This window comes from Eumetopias jubatus, unplaced genomic scaffold, assembly GCF_037043125.1.
Source record: "Eumetopias jubatus isolate StellerSeaLion01/CBP00866 unplaced genomic scaffold, mEumJub1_p1.0 scaffold_17, whole genome shotgun sequence".
Lineage (NCBI taxonomy): Eukaryota > Metazoa > Chordata > Mammalia > Carnivora > Otariidae > Eumetopias > Eumetopias jubatus.
In genome coordinates this window covers 3,493,620-3,509,921 of record NW_028274823.1, presented here as the reverse complement: position 1 = coordinate 3,509,921, position 16,302 = coordinate 3,493,620, and the positions used below count along the sequence as shown (strand labels likewise).

General features: G+C 48.8%; 1 protein-coding gene across 2 annotated transcripts in view; it reads left to right on the top strand.

The window, feature by feature from the left end:
• The window catches only part of MGMT (O-6-methylguanine-DNA methyltransferase), a 292,226-nt gene that overhangs the window by 231,470 nt on the left and 44,454 nt on the right, over positions 1-16,302 (top strand). For both annotated transcript variants that reach the window (XM_028120023.2, XM_028120024.2), the window contains one exon: positions 7,525-7,685. In XM_028120023.2, the coding sequence (XP_027975824.1) occupies positions 7,525-7,685 (161 nt within the window). The remainder of the gene's footprint in view (positions 1-7,524; positions 7,686-16,302) is intronic.

Genomic DNA, 16,302 nt, shown 5'->3' with positions numbered 1-16,302 from the left:
CTAACCCCAAAGATCCTTTGGGGGGAAAAGTACCCATATGGGAATACCAATAATTTGATGAGACTGGTGGAAAAGACTCCTTAAAAATTATATTTTTACAGATATTTTTCAACAAATGAACTAAATTTATTCTTATTGACAGGCTTGTAATCTACTTAAGTAACAATTTGATTAGGATTTTTTATTCCTCTTTCATGTTAGCTATTTCTTTTTTTAAACTATTTTGTTGCTAATATATAAGCATTTTATTTGTAAGAAGCTAAATTAAGCTGGGAAAGAGGAATCTACCTCTCGTGTGTGAAATGTTAGAAAGCTGCTCTGCTCCCTGCTTCAGTGGTGAAAAGCAAATGCAACACAGATATAGGGCTATTTGAACTCTTTATTTGCCACATTTACAATATTAATAACAGCGTTTCTAGAAGTTGTCACATCAAGTAAAAGATCTTCATTCCAGGCTGTCTTTTGGGGCCAAATTGAGACTGGATGCATGCATTTAATAAATTGTAGTCTCAAGTAGTCATTTTTGTAAATAATTAGTTTCAGTGAAAGAATAAGTTAGCATATTGTATGCATCTAATGTTGCAAATGTACATACAGCAAACTTTGCTATTAATCAACAGTCAAGCACCGCAAGTGGGGTCTCATACATAATGAATTGTGCTTAAGCCTCATGGGTTTCTTGATAGAAAAATAAAAGAAAACACAAGTGTAGTAAGCTTTTGAATAAAATTTAACTAGATTGCTCTGCATCCTGTAATTGTTTCGGAATCATTAGGGACCTGATAATTCATCTATAGTTTTGGGGTGTTTTTATCTTCATCTGTCAAATAGTAGAGATTTTAATGATATGTTAAAGTGTGGATAAAATACAGTTTTCCTTTTAACAGTTTGAACATTTAGGGGAGAAAGTAAATAGGTTTTTTTAAGGCATTTTAGTCTGCCAAGTATACTATTTAAATTGTGTTTTTAAAATGTTTTATTGCTTATGTATTTAAGAATCATTTTCAAAAGGAAAAAAGTATATAGTTCTTATGACATATACCTTGTATTGAGGAGTTGAAAATTTACATAACATTTTCCGGGTTTGGAGGGGGTTTTAAAATACTACCATAAATTCCTCTGTGGTCTGTGTAGATTCTGACATTAATTTGAGCCCCAAATTTTGAGGGCTTAGGATGCCCATTAAAAACTGATACCCAGTTTAAGCAACATACCTGTGACCACCCAGAAAGTGAGTAAATTGGGGCCCAGTTAAATTTTACTGCCGCTTCCTCCTCCTATTGTTAACCTTGGGACGTGAACCATTGGTGGCCTGTGATAGGATCATAAATGTAGAATCCATTTTGGGGGTGTGTGATTGTGGGGGTGGAAGGCATCAGGCAAGGAGCAGGACTTATGTCCATCTTTGTTCTGAACCACACTGAAAAGTTCAGCGAGGGGGTGCAGAGCACCTGTCAGAGCTCCAGCTAGGCCTTCTGCAGGGACGGCTGAAAGTACCACCTTCCCCGCGAAGCCATCCCCAGGACTTCTGTCTGGACCAGGCGTGGGCTCGCTTCGCTACTGATTTCCCTCCGTCGAATGGTAGCAAAGTCTCTTTATTTCATAGAGATGGACCTGTGAAAACAGACCCCAGAGCCCAGCATGTGAAGGTCAGTCTGTAAACCCACGTGTTAGGAGTCATGGCAGCTCTTGTCTCCCTTCGAGTGCGCACATGCAGGGCCACATCTGCTGTTTGTTGTGTGAACGTCAGTATGTTGCTGGCCCTCCTCCCTTCTCCTCCTCAGTTGACTGCGGAGCGTGCCCAGGGCAGCGTGGGAAACCCACGCACTGACATGCATGTCGTTGGGACAGCACCGACGCACGGTCACGCCGCCCGCTGCCGCCCTGAGCCTCGGGAGGCTCCGGTCCTATTGCTCGACGAGCCCCTGTCGGGAGGCCTTTGTCCTTCATCTCTGACTTAGTGCCACTGCTGGAGGCCGATGTTTCTTAGTACCTGCATCAGCACTTTGCTTTTCCTCCTTCCCCTGTTTTCCCTGGTTTAGAAGTTCAGGTAACTGCACAGATCCCATTACACCCACACGGTAGTATTGGTGTGAGCTGCTAGCCGGCAGGCTGGGTCACAGAGCTGCCGCTGGACGTGTCCGTTCATCAGATGGCCTGTGAAAGCCGGCATCAGGGCGGGCGTCAGGGGAGCATGGAGCTGAGAGGCCGAGTGGAAGGTTGCTGGCACCTCCTCTGCGTCTTCCGCCTTCCTTCTCTGCCCAGTTGTGCTACAGATGCTGCGTCAGTGCTCCTGTGGATGAGCCGTGGCCATAATGGGTCCTCAATAGTGGCTTAAATAGAATCAAGCCACAAAATTCAGTTGGAATAAAGAGTTTAAAATCTTTATTCGGCCCCTTCGTTTAAAAAAATGATTTTTTTTTTAATCGTAGGTGGCATAATTTATTTCTTCCATCCTACCACTGGAAAAAAAAAAGCATCTGAGCTTTAGCAAGAAGGTATCATTAAATGCAGGACAAATCCATCAGACACAAACACAAGAGACTCTGCTAGAGATCTGTTAAATTAGACATAATTGTGCATTTGCCAGTGATACTTGGCAGCAGTATCCACATGTTTTAAAATCGCCTCTATTGCAACTTTAAAGTTTTGCTGAAAATGTGCACCTTCCTGATGCTGTGGGGTCTGGCGCTCTGCTCTGGAGTCCACACTGTGTCCTAGAGCCAGAGAAGGGGAGATTTGCTTATCTAGCTCAGCTTGGGACATGTTTCTCATTGTCAGGGTGTCCAAAACGCTGTATGTGGCTAAGGCTCTGGGCTTTTCCTTCCACTACAGGCTGTACCCTGCTATCCATGTGTTTTCCCACAGACTGATTGCCCGCCTTGTTAAAGGACACAGCCTGAGTCAACTTGCTGCCAGATTCCAGATGAACTCCAAAGAATACACGTCTTTGGAACTCTTTCCTAAGGTTGGAGCTCTGCGTGGGTGAGCCTCTAGCATCACCAGTTCATGTTCCCAAACCATAAAACTCAATTTTGTCCCAGGAAGACAGAAATACTGGAAAAGTCCTGGGGTCAAAAAAGAGAGGTTTTTGAATGTCCGCCCCTTGGGTGTAGCTAATGCTGCTAATCAGATGTGAGTAGCTTAGAACTTTTGGCCTGTCTTCTTACATCAAATGGGGTTTAAGCCAAGTACATGACATTTTAATGTCTTTGGGAAGTAGAATTCATTGAGAAATGAAGATTTAGTGATTCTTTACTACCAACAAAGTCTTGAGGTGCCCCCAAACCCAAATACCCAAATCTCCTGCCAAACTGAGTTTTAAAGTGTTGAGCAAATTCATAGTGTTGGGAAGATCCTGGAGGACGTGGGGTCAGGAATGTTCTTCCAGGTTTCCTCGTGTCGCGCCAGCCCTTGATACCGTTGCAGACCCTGGGTGCGGCTTTCTGGTGGGCTGGCCGGCCTGGCTCATTTTGCCCAGCGGGCTCCTGGTTCTGCAGCTGCCACTAGCCTGAGCCCTGTGCAATAAATGCACAATTATGTCTAATTTAACAGATCTCACCCTCTGGCTGGGGCGACACACCCGATGGCTTCCCATGAGGCAGATGGACGGCTCGGAACCTTGTGCCTTTAAACTTGGTTCGCTCCCCTGTCCTCCTCTGTGGCTGGTGTGGCACTGCCTCTGTCCGCTCACTTTCTAACCGAAATCCATGTGTTGAGACAGCAGGCTGGGTTGCAGGTCGGAAGGACAGCTTTCCCGTGAATGCCATCTAGGCTGTGAGTGGGTTCCGCTCTGTGTACGTGGGTAAGGCATCCCTGCATCATTACAGACGTTTCAGAAGTCTGTTCTAGAGTACTCCCCCACTCCCCCACTCTCCTGCATCCTGATTTGGGCTGATAGACAAAGCTGACATCTGAAACAGTTCACCGGAACATTCTTTCTCCAGGCGCCGGAACGGACGGGGTCACGACGGCAGGGGAACATGACTCGGGGCTATCGATCACGCCGGCGTTCCCGGGGCTTCCCCTGGAGGCTGTTGTTGGGGATTGCCAGCAACTGCATATTTCTTGAAGAAACCCTTAAACCGAACCACATAGCATTTCGTGTTTGCTCTATTGCGGTGTGCCCAGTGCTGTCTACTGTCCTGTGTGGAAAAGCTCAGCAACGCCAAATTCATTGGTCAGCTGCTAGCCAGCCCTCTCTTGCCAGATTTAACAAAAGGCAGGGGCCTCCAGTGTCCTGGGATTGGCCTAGGGTGACTCTTATTGATGACGAGTGGCATCCTGGGAGAAGGTCTCAGGCAGAACGACTCCGATGTGCCTGCCCCTTACCACACGGTCCCGGCTGACAGCAGGGCAGGGTCTGCTCTTGTGTGCCCTGTGGGCTGGCCGGCCAGCTGCCGGCTCTGGGCTCCCACGCCTGGCACTGGCCCGCAGACGGGTGTGTGCGTCTCCGTGCTGGTTGCACGGCAGGCTCCCTGGGAGGGCTGGGCTGGGGGGCTTAAGGGAGCGTGGGCTGCGGAGCCCATAATCACTGGGGCTTCGGGGCTGGTCGGTAAGGAAGCCTGCAGAGACTCCTCGGTAATAAGCACAGTCACTGGCGGGGCCGTGCTGCCGTCACACCACGGCTTGTGCAGGGGCGTGCGAAGCGAGGCTGGAGGAGAGGGCAGGGCAGAGGATAAATTTCGTTTTATTGTAGAAATGGAAATTTGTGTCATGGCTTTAAAAATCTGGTTTTATGTGTGTGTTTAATGCCATTCATTTTAAATGTAGTATCATAAATCCTTGCTTCAGAAGCAAAGCTGTTTAATTACATTTCACCCATGAATAGTTACCTAATGCCAATAGAGAAAGAGTTAAAAAGGAGACCTACAGAGTAAATCAGAGGTTGAGATCTTTAGCACAAGCATAAAAAATCAATTTAAGATGAATTTTCCTACTATAAAAATTCTTCAAATATCCTTTTAAGAGTGGGAAATGCTAGTAGGGACACAGTTCCCATTCTAGTCCCTTAGCCGCATGGAGGACGTGGCTATCAGCCTGGTCAGTGCCTCCGAAACCCAGACGCCCCTATTCCACGCAGGGGCCTCTGAGGAGGGAGCTGTAAGTCTTGGAGCAAAGTGGGTCACTAGTGGGTACTGAAGCCCCCGCCATTCGGTTTAAGATGCCCCATCGCCCGTGGTGTGTGTCCCTTGGCCCAGGGAAGCACATTCACCATTTTCGTGAAGGCCAAGCACAGCCTGCAAGCTCTGACAGCCATCTGTGGCCTTCTGCAGGAGGCACCGGGTGCGTGTGGGTCAGTGTGGGCTCTCGACTCAGTCCCTGTCCCTCTCCTGCCTCCTCGGGGGGGAGGTCTCCCATGGACTGAGGGTGGGGACATCGGCACCTTAGCTCTGTCCGTGTCCTGTTTGGACAGACGTCACGTGCAGGTTGCTGCCTGCACTGCCGGACGGCCTTGGCCTTGCTTCGTAGGAGGGGAGCCCTGTCTTACCTAGCACACCACCCACCCTCCCCCCACCCCACGAATGGAGTGGCAAAGCGCGTGACAGCCCTCCCCGTCTTTATTCTCCAGCATCATCGGTGTGGAGGGAACAGTGCGAGAACAGACGGGCTAGAATCTCTCTCTGAAGCTGAACAACGTGTAAGCCAGGCATGGGAAAGTCGACTCCTTCCCTGACCAGATGTTCTGCTGGAATGAGAAATCAGGGCAGGGAGGAGATGCATTTGCACCCCCAGCAATGGGTCTGCCCCGCTGGCTCCACGGAAGCAGCATGTCCCGTGGGGCCCCCCTGTGGACTTGGGGTCCACGCCGACCAAGGGCCTGTCCACGTGAGTTCCCACCGCAGAGATCTCACGAAGGTGGCAGCTGGGCCGAGGCCCGGGCCTGCTCTGTCTGGTCGTGAGTTGGCAGGACGGGCAGCTTGTGTCTGTTGCCCCTCTCTGCCTGGACGCTTTAGCGGGCTCGTTTCTTTTACCTTTCACGGCCCCGTTCTTTCCTTATCACTGTCCACATGCAAGTGCTTAGAACACCCTCCCCCCCATCCACTTTCTGTTCTGTCGAAAAACAGTAGAAAGGGCATTTCTGTGCATCCCATACAAGGAAGCTTATTTCTGGAAAGATCCAGGGACCTCAGTGGAGACACTCATTTCCACAGAACGCTGTGCCTGAGAGACTTGGACTCCAATGCAGGATTCTTTCTGCAAGACCTGCTTCGAGGCCTTCAGTTATTCTCTGTGCGGTGAAGTACACAGGCTTCTGGATCTGCGACAGCCTGTGCATGCTCCCGGGGGCCTCAGTCACCCTGACGTCCCCATGCTGGGCCACATGGCCAAGCCGGTGGTGGCCTCCCCACTCAAACCCTCACAGGGTGGTGGGCATGAGGGACACAGGCAGCCTATAGTTTGATGTGCATGCGCACCCATCCTTAACACACAGAGAGTGAGGTATGGAGGCTCAGGAAGAGCTGCTCGTGGCTGCCCTACCCCAGAGCTTCCGTATCTGAGAATACTAGACAGACTCTGCCCTCCAGGCCCAGAAAGCGGCTAGGAAGCCTGCCACCTGTCCAGGGCCTTGGAAGGGGAGGAAGGAAAGTCAGCTGAAGAAATCAGACTTGATGCCAGCGCTTTTGTGGGTGTGGGGTTCTAGGAAATTGAAATAAAAATTGGATCCGTCATAAAACTAGGGCTCAGAAGCAGGGATGTTTCCTCATTCCAGCAGAGCGGATCCCCAGAGACTCGGCACCTGCTGAAGGTAAGTCAGCTCTGTGAGAGGCCGCTACCAGATCCCACAGATGGAGGAATCAGACCCTGAGGGCAAGGAACAAACTGAATCGAGTCTAAAGTATGTTGGTTTAAACTTGAGATAAGAGGAAGAAGTGACCATAAGGAATGAACAAGGGAATTTGGAAAAAAAAAAAAAAAGCCAGAAGCCAGAGCTGAGTGACTGACGTTAGCCTCCCAGAAGGACCTTACACACAGATTAGACACTCTGAAGCATGAGACTCCGTGGACCGAAAGCAAACTGCGAGGAAATCCCCCAGAATGCAGCCCCAATCGGTAGAAAATCCCAAACATGCCATTCTGTTGAAATTCAGTGGGAGGGGCGGGGTGATCAAAATGCAGGTTGATTACTTTGGTAGTATTTCTGGAAGATATTTTTGATAAGATGTGATTTTACAGACGAATGATAGAGGCGCGTGTGCAACTGTTAGCCTTGCAGTGGGGCAGCCTCGCGCCCCCTGGGCTTGCCTCTGCGCTTGCTGTCCCAGCGCTGTCACATCTTGCTTCACTTCACAGGACTGCGGACCTTCAGAGCCCCAAGGAGCAGAGCCTGTGTACTGGGATGTTCCTCCTGGAGTCGCCTCTTGTTTTCAGAGAGGAGTTGTGTTTCTTAGAGCTAAAGGTGGAAACGTGGCTGGAAGGCACCTGCCCACCGCTGCACGGCCATGGGCACCATACCCAGGAAACTGCTTTGTGTGGACTCAGGGCCTGAGGTTTATTACCCTCCTGTTATCACTTTTGCAGACCCACGGAGGCCCCCACTCTTCCTGAGCTGCTCGGCCGTCCAGAGGAAATGACGGAGCCCCTGGTGCAGTGCGTGGCCTGGCTGGATGCCTATTTCCATGAGCCCGAGGTCCTCCCAGGCCTCCCCTTGCCTGCGATTCACCATCCCATTTTCCAGCGAGGTCAGTAACTCCGCCGCCTCATAGGGTTTCGCTCAGGGAGCTTGACTGATTAACTATCACTTACATCACAGCCCATTTTATCGACTCTACTGACTTGGTATTTTTACATCATCTAAACAGAGACAGCATGTGGCCACGCTATAAGGACAAGAGTTCGCGATCTCCACCCATTCCAAATGCTTGTGTTAGTTTTGGCACGTGGTCACGTAATTCTTGGCAAAGGCAGTAAAAATGATGCATGCAGATCGACTCTTGACTCTTGTTGGCTGAAAGGTTTAAATAGGAACACATCTGAATAGCAGTGAATTTTTCAATAAGCTTATTGTTAACTTAAACTATCTGCTTGCCAACAGCACAGAAAATGAGGCTTGTACATGGACAATTAGCCACTTCCATAAACTCGGCTGGTGACATTTACATCAGAGTGGGTAGCGCCATTGGGTTCGTCTTGGATAAATTTTCAATCTAATTTCTCAAACTTGCCATGGTTAGATACTGTGTTCTTAAAGATGAATTGAGAACTTACTGCCTAAATGTCGCAGGCTTAAGGCCATGGTCTGTGGTCACCAAAAAACATTTTCCCAGTGCTTCTTTTTAAGTTCTGGTTTGGACCTTAATTATGGCAACTAAAATTATTCTAGACACATACCGGAGGTTTATTTTGCATAGTGATTTTATATACTCATTTTAAGATAAATGCATGTGTATGTGTACACAGATATGTATAGATGTATTCACACATATACTCAAGGGAAAATACTACCCTGAGGTTTCAGATAAGGTAAATTTAGAGGTGCCTGGGTGGCTCAGTCTGTTGAGCGTCTGACTCTTGGTTTCGGCTCAGGTCATGAGCTCAGGGTTGTGAGATCGAGTCCCACATGGGATGCTCAATGTGGAGTCTGCTTGAGATTCTGCATCTCTCTCCCTCTGCCCCTCCACCCCTCCCTCTAAAATAAGTCTATCTTTAACGTAAATTTAAAGCAATCCTGAATTTCAAGACAGAGTATCCTAAATAAGTTTAATGGCATTCTAGTAGCTGCTATGATTTTCAGCAAAAAGAAACTTGAAAGTGGAGTAGGATTTTCAGGGGCAGGGGCTGGAGAAGCTCCTGGAAAGTTGAGCTAATACCTGCATTGACTAGCAAGGTCAGACAAGTGAACAGATAGTAAGTACCCCGAGCATTTCCGCACATAACGAACTGTAACGGTACAAAGTGTAATGGCCAGGGCCCCTTATGAGCCCCCTGTGTCATTCAGAACGGTCTCTGGGAGGGCCGTGGGCGCTCCAGTGGGCCTCGCCATGTCACTGGGCACATGTCACGTCCTGGATGGGCCCATGGGGCCACCGCCACTCTCCAGGGGCATGAGCCAGCCGGCTGCATGGAGGCCGCAGGGAGCGTGGTGTGACCTCCGTGTGCTGCGTGGGCTGAGGAACTCAGGTGTGGCTTTGCTTCTGAAGTTGGGGCTTGGGAATCCTGGTGCGCTGAACTCTTGCTGTCCACAGTCATCACTTGGAGAGAACTGTGCTGCTAGGAGCGAGAAAGAATTGCGCGACTGGCTTTCCTCTCTTGCAGGCTATTGAATAGTGAGCGGAAATTTAAGGTTTCGAAATTTTCAGGACAGAAAAATTAGAAAACCAAGGCAGGAGGTATCTGTATGATCGAAGGGGGAGGTGGGAAGTGAGCTTATAAAATCCTGAGGTCCTGTCCTCAGTGTTTGAAGAGGGCTGGGACTGGCCACACCGACCCTGCCTCCCTGGCGCTGGGCCCTGGCCAGCCCATCTCCTCGTCCAGCCCCCGTGGTCAGTGTGGGTGACCGGAACGCTCCGGAAGCAGCTGCTGGGGTAAGGATGGGGCCATCCAGACCCAGCTAGAAGCTCTTCCCTGTTGGACGAGCCCCACAGTGCTGACGGGTGCTTCCAACTGGGGCCAGGTCCTTTTAGCCAGGTTTAGGGGAGACAGCCTCCAGCACCCTCCTCGGGACAGGGTCCCCTGGGCCAGCCCTGCTTCCTGACACTTAGTGGTTGCCGCCGGCCAGGGTTTCCCACGCCGTAGCATGTGCAAGCCAGGTTTTTCTAATTTAGCTCAATCACTTCCTCCCAGGCAGGGACCAGGTGTGGGGATTTTACGGTTTAAGAAGGGAGGCGGTGGATGGTTATATACAGTTGCTAACACGGAGTTAATTGGCACTAACCCCCAGGTGTGGTGACACCCCTCTATCCAGTGGTGGCTGGCTTTGCTCTGTTTCTACTTTGTATCTTGTAGCACCAGTGAAATCATGGTGAGTGGGTAAGTCCCATGCAAGGAAAATCCTCCGGCAACCTTAGAGACCTCTAGACGCTGCATTAACATAAAGAAAGAAACCTTCACAAACTGGGAGGCGTGGGTACATTTTAATGTGGAATAAGTGTTTTTTTAACAAATTCTGTTTTCTGTGCATCTTAATTTTTGGACACGTTTAACATGCTTTTGCGTATCATGTTTTCAGCATGGTCTCACCTCTGAGATTTAGACCAGGTCTGCCTATTTTAACTTGTTCTAAAAACGTAATCCTGACAGAGCTCACCCTTGAGCTCCAGCGCCTTAACCTGCTCGTCCTCAGGCACTGGCCTGTGCACTGGGGGCCCCCAGGGGCCAGGCCTCCGCTGCATTCTGCCGGCCCCTCTTGTCTGTGGGCAAGACCGCTTCGCCATTTCAGGATCTTCCATGAGGTGAGCACCCTGTTCACCAGTGGTTCATTTTTTAAGGCTGGTCACACACGTGCGCTGAAGTAAACCATATGAAATTACAGTTTTTGTTAGGTTAAAAAACTTAACAAATACTAGAAATTTCACATAGTTCAACTTCGTATCTCGGAAATTCTCCCAGTTTTGATGAGTAACAAGTTAATTGCCTGGGTTTTTCAGCCAAGGAGCCGTGAAGCTGTCTTTCGTGACCACGGGTCTGGGAGTGTGTGTGGCCCCCTTTTCCTGGAGCCACTGCAGATGGGGTTCCTCCGAGGGAAAAAGGCTGCAATTACTGGGAGTGAGGTCCAGGGTGCTGCTCAGGAGATGACAAGCAAAGTGGGTGCTGAATAAGATGTGCTTTAATTTTCTTGGGAGATTGTGTTTCTGGTGGAGGGCATTTTCTAAGAAAAAACTGTTGTGTGTTGGTTTTAGAGTTTAGGGGGGTTTTGCTTTTTGCTTATCTGCTTTATTAAAGTATCAGCTGGACCATTTGTTGTAACCAGTCTGATGGAGAAACAGCCGTCTGGGGGCACAATGAGGCATTTTAGGGAGGTCAGGTGCCCCCCATCAAGTCTTTGCAGAGGTCAGCATTATTTTGAATTCATTTTTCTCCAAGAAATAGTTACTGAATGAAGCCATTGGTCTTGAAATCTTAACGTTTCTTTTATAATGAGATATGTTTGAAGTTCTTTCCTGTTAATATTTTCTAGCCTTATATTTGCTTATTAAAAGTAACGTTGCTCCATTGTATAAATATGCGTCTTCATGTCGCCTTCGTAGTCTGTGGCAAAGCAGGTAAAAAGATAAAAGTAGCACTTTGCCAGAAGTGCAATTTCACAGAGTTCGGGAAAAGCAGACCTGGGGGAAACTGAGACCAGCTTTCAGATTCAGGATGTGTGCACACGCTTTCCTCCCCTTCTCCACTCCTCTGCCTGTCGAGGTGCTCGGAGCAGGGTGCCTGGGCCTCTGTGCCTGCTCTGCCAGGCTGGGGTGGGTGCTTCTTCCCTGGATGGCCCCCCGGGAGGCAGCCCCGCAGTGCAAGCCCCGCAGCGTGTGCGGCCGTGTGAGCCCGGTGGGTGGGTGCGGACGGGGGTGGACCCCAGCTGCTCCTTCCACTGTCTTCTCACAGATGATGGTTTTCAACAGATGAGTTCTGAGTTTTCTTTTCAAAGTGACTGCAGTGTTCCCTTTTAAATGAAATGTTTAACACTTTAATAATTCCTCCGTCACAGCTATTAGCTTGTAGCTATGAAATCCAGTTGCATGACAGTAGTAAGATCTGCATTTGTTAACCCTGCTGGTGCGTATTCCAAAGCCTCAGAAAGGATTCTTTTATTTGTGTATCTCTTGAACACCCTCTTTCCAAAGGGCCTCTCCTGAAAGCCCTGCCAGAGAGTTACAGGAAAGGCCCTTCCAGGGTAGATGAATGAATTTCCCCCCTGCCCCCACCCCGTGTCATGGAAGACAGTCTCACCGTGCCGTGTGCTTCCAGGGGAGGCTGTGGGAGTCCCGGAAGGCGGTTGGACCACGAGGAAGTGAACAGCATCGTTACCTCAGGTCCTCACCAGAGACGGCCCTTTAACATTAAAACTCCCTCTCAGAGAGCCAAGCCAGGGCTAATCATGCCAGCCCCCCCTCGGCCTCCACCCTCCAGCCTTCACGGGGCACAGGTCTTCTGCCCTCCCGGCTGCTGCTCACCCCGGGCCACTGCCTCCCCAGGCAAGGAGGCACCGAGCCCTCCTCCCATCAGGGTCCTGTGGCCAGTTTGAGTGATCGTCACATGTGCACCTGTAAGTCCCGAGTCCAGCCTGAGCCTGAGCTCCTCTGCAGTGCGTGCAGCAGAGATGGGGCTTTTCCTTGGCATCCCCTTCACGTACATAGCAGGAGGCAGCTCTGTGCGTTCACCAGGTTCCTGCTGATACTCTTCCCTGCACTTGAGAAAAAAAATCAAATCTAAAGAGAGGCTAATAGCTAGAGCAGGGAATGGCATTTACAGCTTCTGGTTGGTGGCTCTCACGGTCTCCCGTATTGGCAATGAGGCCGTATAGAAATTGTTGGCCTTGCTATGATATTACCTAGTTCGTAAACGTTCCGATGCCCATTTATTGATTAGAACAAGCTAACAACACTGCACTTAAATTAAGTGGGAAAGAAAGCTGCTGAAAATGTACTTTCAACCCTAGGGCTGCCACACTGCTTTTCGGGGGCAGCAGACACAGAAATCTGGCTCAAGGCCCTCTGAGGCCAATGCTGGGAAAGGTGCAGATCAACAGCCAGAGAGGGGGTCTCAGGCGCGAGGGTCAAGGTGCCAGGAAGACGGTCAGGTGTCCGAAATCAGGAGCAGCCCCTCCCGTCATGGGGTGTCCGGCCCAGCCTGTACTGTGCGTGTGGTTTCGAGCCCGGGGCGGGGCGGGGCGGGGGAGAGGAGGTCAGGGGGTGTTTAAGAACAAAGGTGGGCACGAACCCTGAACTCAAACAGTGTACAGGGTGTGGAGTGAGTCCTGGAGGTGACCGAGGTGTGAGTGAGCCGTCTTCCTCATCGGGGACATTTACTTGCCTCCCTGCTTTCAGGGCCTGATTAATGGTCCCCGTGAAGCCCTCCTCGAGGCACCAGAGGCCTTTTCCAAGCCTTGCAGAAGGAGCACTGCTTTCTCCAGACAGCCCCTTCTGTCTGGCTGCGAGACCTCATGCTCACGGGAACCGGCAGCTGATGCACGTCCCTCTCCTGGAGGGACAGAAGCACCCCTTCGTGGGCTGCCCGGCCCCAGTCGATGTTCAGATATGGGCATTGCTTCCAGCTCCTCGGCAGAATCAGTGATAGAGTACCAGAATTCTGCATCCCACAGTGAGGGTTTCTCTGGGGTAGGGGCCCCCAGCCTGAGCAGAAAGGAGCCACAGAGCCCCTGAGGGGTGGTGGCTCTGTGGGCCCCGTGGCCACTGCCCTGGTTGGTTCTGGCTCTATCTGGGGGAGGCAGTGACTGGCCAAGCCAGCTCAGAAACAATCCGTGTACTTCACCCTTAGCTCTTCAACTCAACTGATCAACTGCATTTTGGCATATTGGTGAATTTCATGGGCCAAAGAGCCTGGGGTTCAGATTATGTCTTAGTTCATTATTTCCTATTTTATTATGCCGTTTCCTGCCTGGCAATTGTCCTTGGTATTTGTTTATTCTTTGTACTGTGCGACCACATCTTGGACGAGGAGTTTTAGCTTCAGCTATGATTCATTTAAACCAACAGCTTTGTCAAGTTGCTCTTGAATCTCCACCCCTTTATCTAGGAATGCATGTATCCGGATGCTCTAGACAGTTTGTTCATATTATACCTATAATTTCTGTACTTTTCACCCCTCCCCAAGACACATCCAAAATCTTAAGATAGGCAAATGTACATATGTACACATATATTTTTATACGTGTGTATGTACATATCACATACAAGTGTATATGTTACATATGCATATGCCCTATTTTGAGAATTATTGCTCTAAAGGAATTTATTGAAATGGATCTTATGAGAGCTTCTGCAATGTGCATCACTCTGTGCTACGTTTGACATTCCTAATTTAACAATGATTTTTGTTTGAGGCCTGTAGTTGCCTATTTAAAAAGTGCTTTTGTTGTTGTAATTAACTTTCTGAAGTTTTAGGTTATGTATCCATGTGTCTATCTGATCTAGAGCTCTAGCCAAGTGAGAAGGTGGGAGAGCCTGTATGTTACCTTTTTTGTTTGCAAAGTGTGAGCAAGACCGGCTGCACATCAGTGTCTGTACTGTGAGGTTACAGACTCACATTGGGATGATGCCCCCCCATCCTGATTGTCTAAGGGGTGTGGCCAGGTGTCAGTACTTGTCCAGGATACCCCATGGTAGTGTTGGCAAAGCTTACCAGGACCTTCAGGAGGTGTCCAGATACTTTGGGCCCAAAATGTGGTTTTTCTTTGAAATAGTTGGATGAGTGATGCTCTAGATTCTTGGGGAGACCTCTGAACAACGGAAGCAACCAGTAGAGGGGAAGAGACTGCTTCAGGTCCTGGATGCCAAGCTGATTCTCCACACACCTGATGTAGATCCCGTCCTGGGGTTGCTGTGGAGGAGGTTATTCTCGTCACGCACAGGGTCACCTGACACCTACCCTAGAGATTGCAGTAAGAGCCCCCTCCCATGGAGGAGAATGTAGTCAGTCGATGGGTACCGACTCCTGAGATGCTCATGTGGCTAAACAGGACCATAGCCTGCAGGACCCCAAGAGCAGGCGTGGTGTTCCTGCGCCCAGAGCCCTCCGACAAATCAGTAACACCACCGGCTCTTGGGAAGCCTCATTGAGTGAAAGTTTCATCCCAAACCTGGGGAGGTGGTCAGATCCTGTGTTCCCTGAGGTTTCCATAACTCAGGCCAAAAAAAAAAAAAAAATGAACCTGAGAAGGGCCTTTACTCAAGACCACTGGGGTCACACAGTGTGATGCAACCGAGCTTAAAAGGTGATTTAAACGTCAGCTACTTTCAAACCTTGTATTGAACAGGACAGGATCTCTATTACAAGTAAATAATATTGATAATTAAACTGTCACAGTGCTGCTATTACAGGGAAATATTCACATGAAAATATCAGTGTTACATCTAGCATAGTAATTATCGCAAGGCAGTAGAAGTTCCTATTACAGAGAAGTCTCCTAAGTATGTTCAGACTTTTAGGAAAATCACCTGTAGTTTCCTCATTTGGGCGGGTGTGGGTAGACTTCACCCCAGAGCAGCACAATATCAGATTTCTGCCTACCAAGAAAAGTAAATTACATTGTCCGTTTCCTCATTTTTTTCATTTGAAAAAATAGGAATTTTCTATCAGGTCTATATTGTAAAGTGAAAAAAAAAATAGACTTTTCACTTAAATGTGCTTTCAAAAGTTTTATTCCCACTGTAGGCATTAGATTAACATGTGTTGCTTCCAAAGAGAATGCTTAAATATTTTTGTTGTCATAAAATGTTGTATATTTACATTTTATAGGCAGTGTTAATGCATTTTAAAATGCATTTTTATACCATCCTAGAAATAATAGAATTATCTCTACCACCTGGGTTTATAGAAAAATTATACTTTAATAAAAATTGTGCGTAGAACTGGACTGTAAGTTAATACATTAAACGCATCACCATTAGAAAATTAATGGCAGTAATGGTGCGAAACTGTCTGCAGGAGCCAAAAGTGTAGAAACCATTACTTAATTTCAATTTCCTCATCACATGTGAGTTTTACCTGTATCCCTTATGTCCTGGCTGACTCGGAATAGAAGATTTACAAGTATACACTCTGCTTTGAAGGTTGTGTTTCCATGTCGGAATGGAAAAATCCCATCTCTTCTGGAGGCCGTTGGTGTGGCTCTGGAACTGGGTGGTGGCCGTCACCAGGCAGAACAGACCCCCAGGGGCTCAGCCCGCCGGGCATCGTGTCTTGTCCTAATGCCACGCAATACTGTGCTTCTGAAGACTGAAGTAGGGGAGGGAAGTCTTTAGCCTAAAGTACATCACTCAGTTATGAATTATCAATTATGAGAAATCAGATTCTTCCTGCCCTCCAAATATTAAGGTAAATACGATCATGTTTGGAAAGTAGTGTCCCTGGTGAGTCCTGCCCGTGCCCACCCTGCCCCCAGCATAAATAGCTACAGTATCTCCGTTACTATGGCAACTACTTTTTCGTTTCTTGAGTACTGCTGTCAATTGTTGCACAAAACACACTGTGTAAAGGACCCAATCCTAGACGTGTGTGTGTGCGTGTGCATCATCTGCATTTTCTAAAAATGCACGTTCCTTCCTCAGCTGGCCTGAGGTCAGCCTTCCCTTGGACGGTTTGAGAAAGACCCAGAGACTGAGCTCAGGAGACACAGGGCTCGTTGCT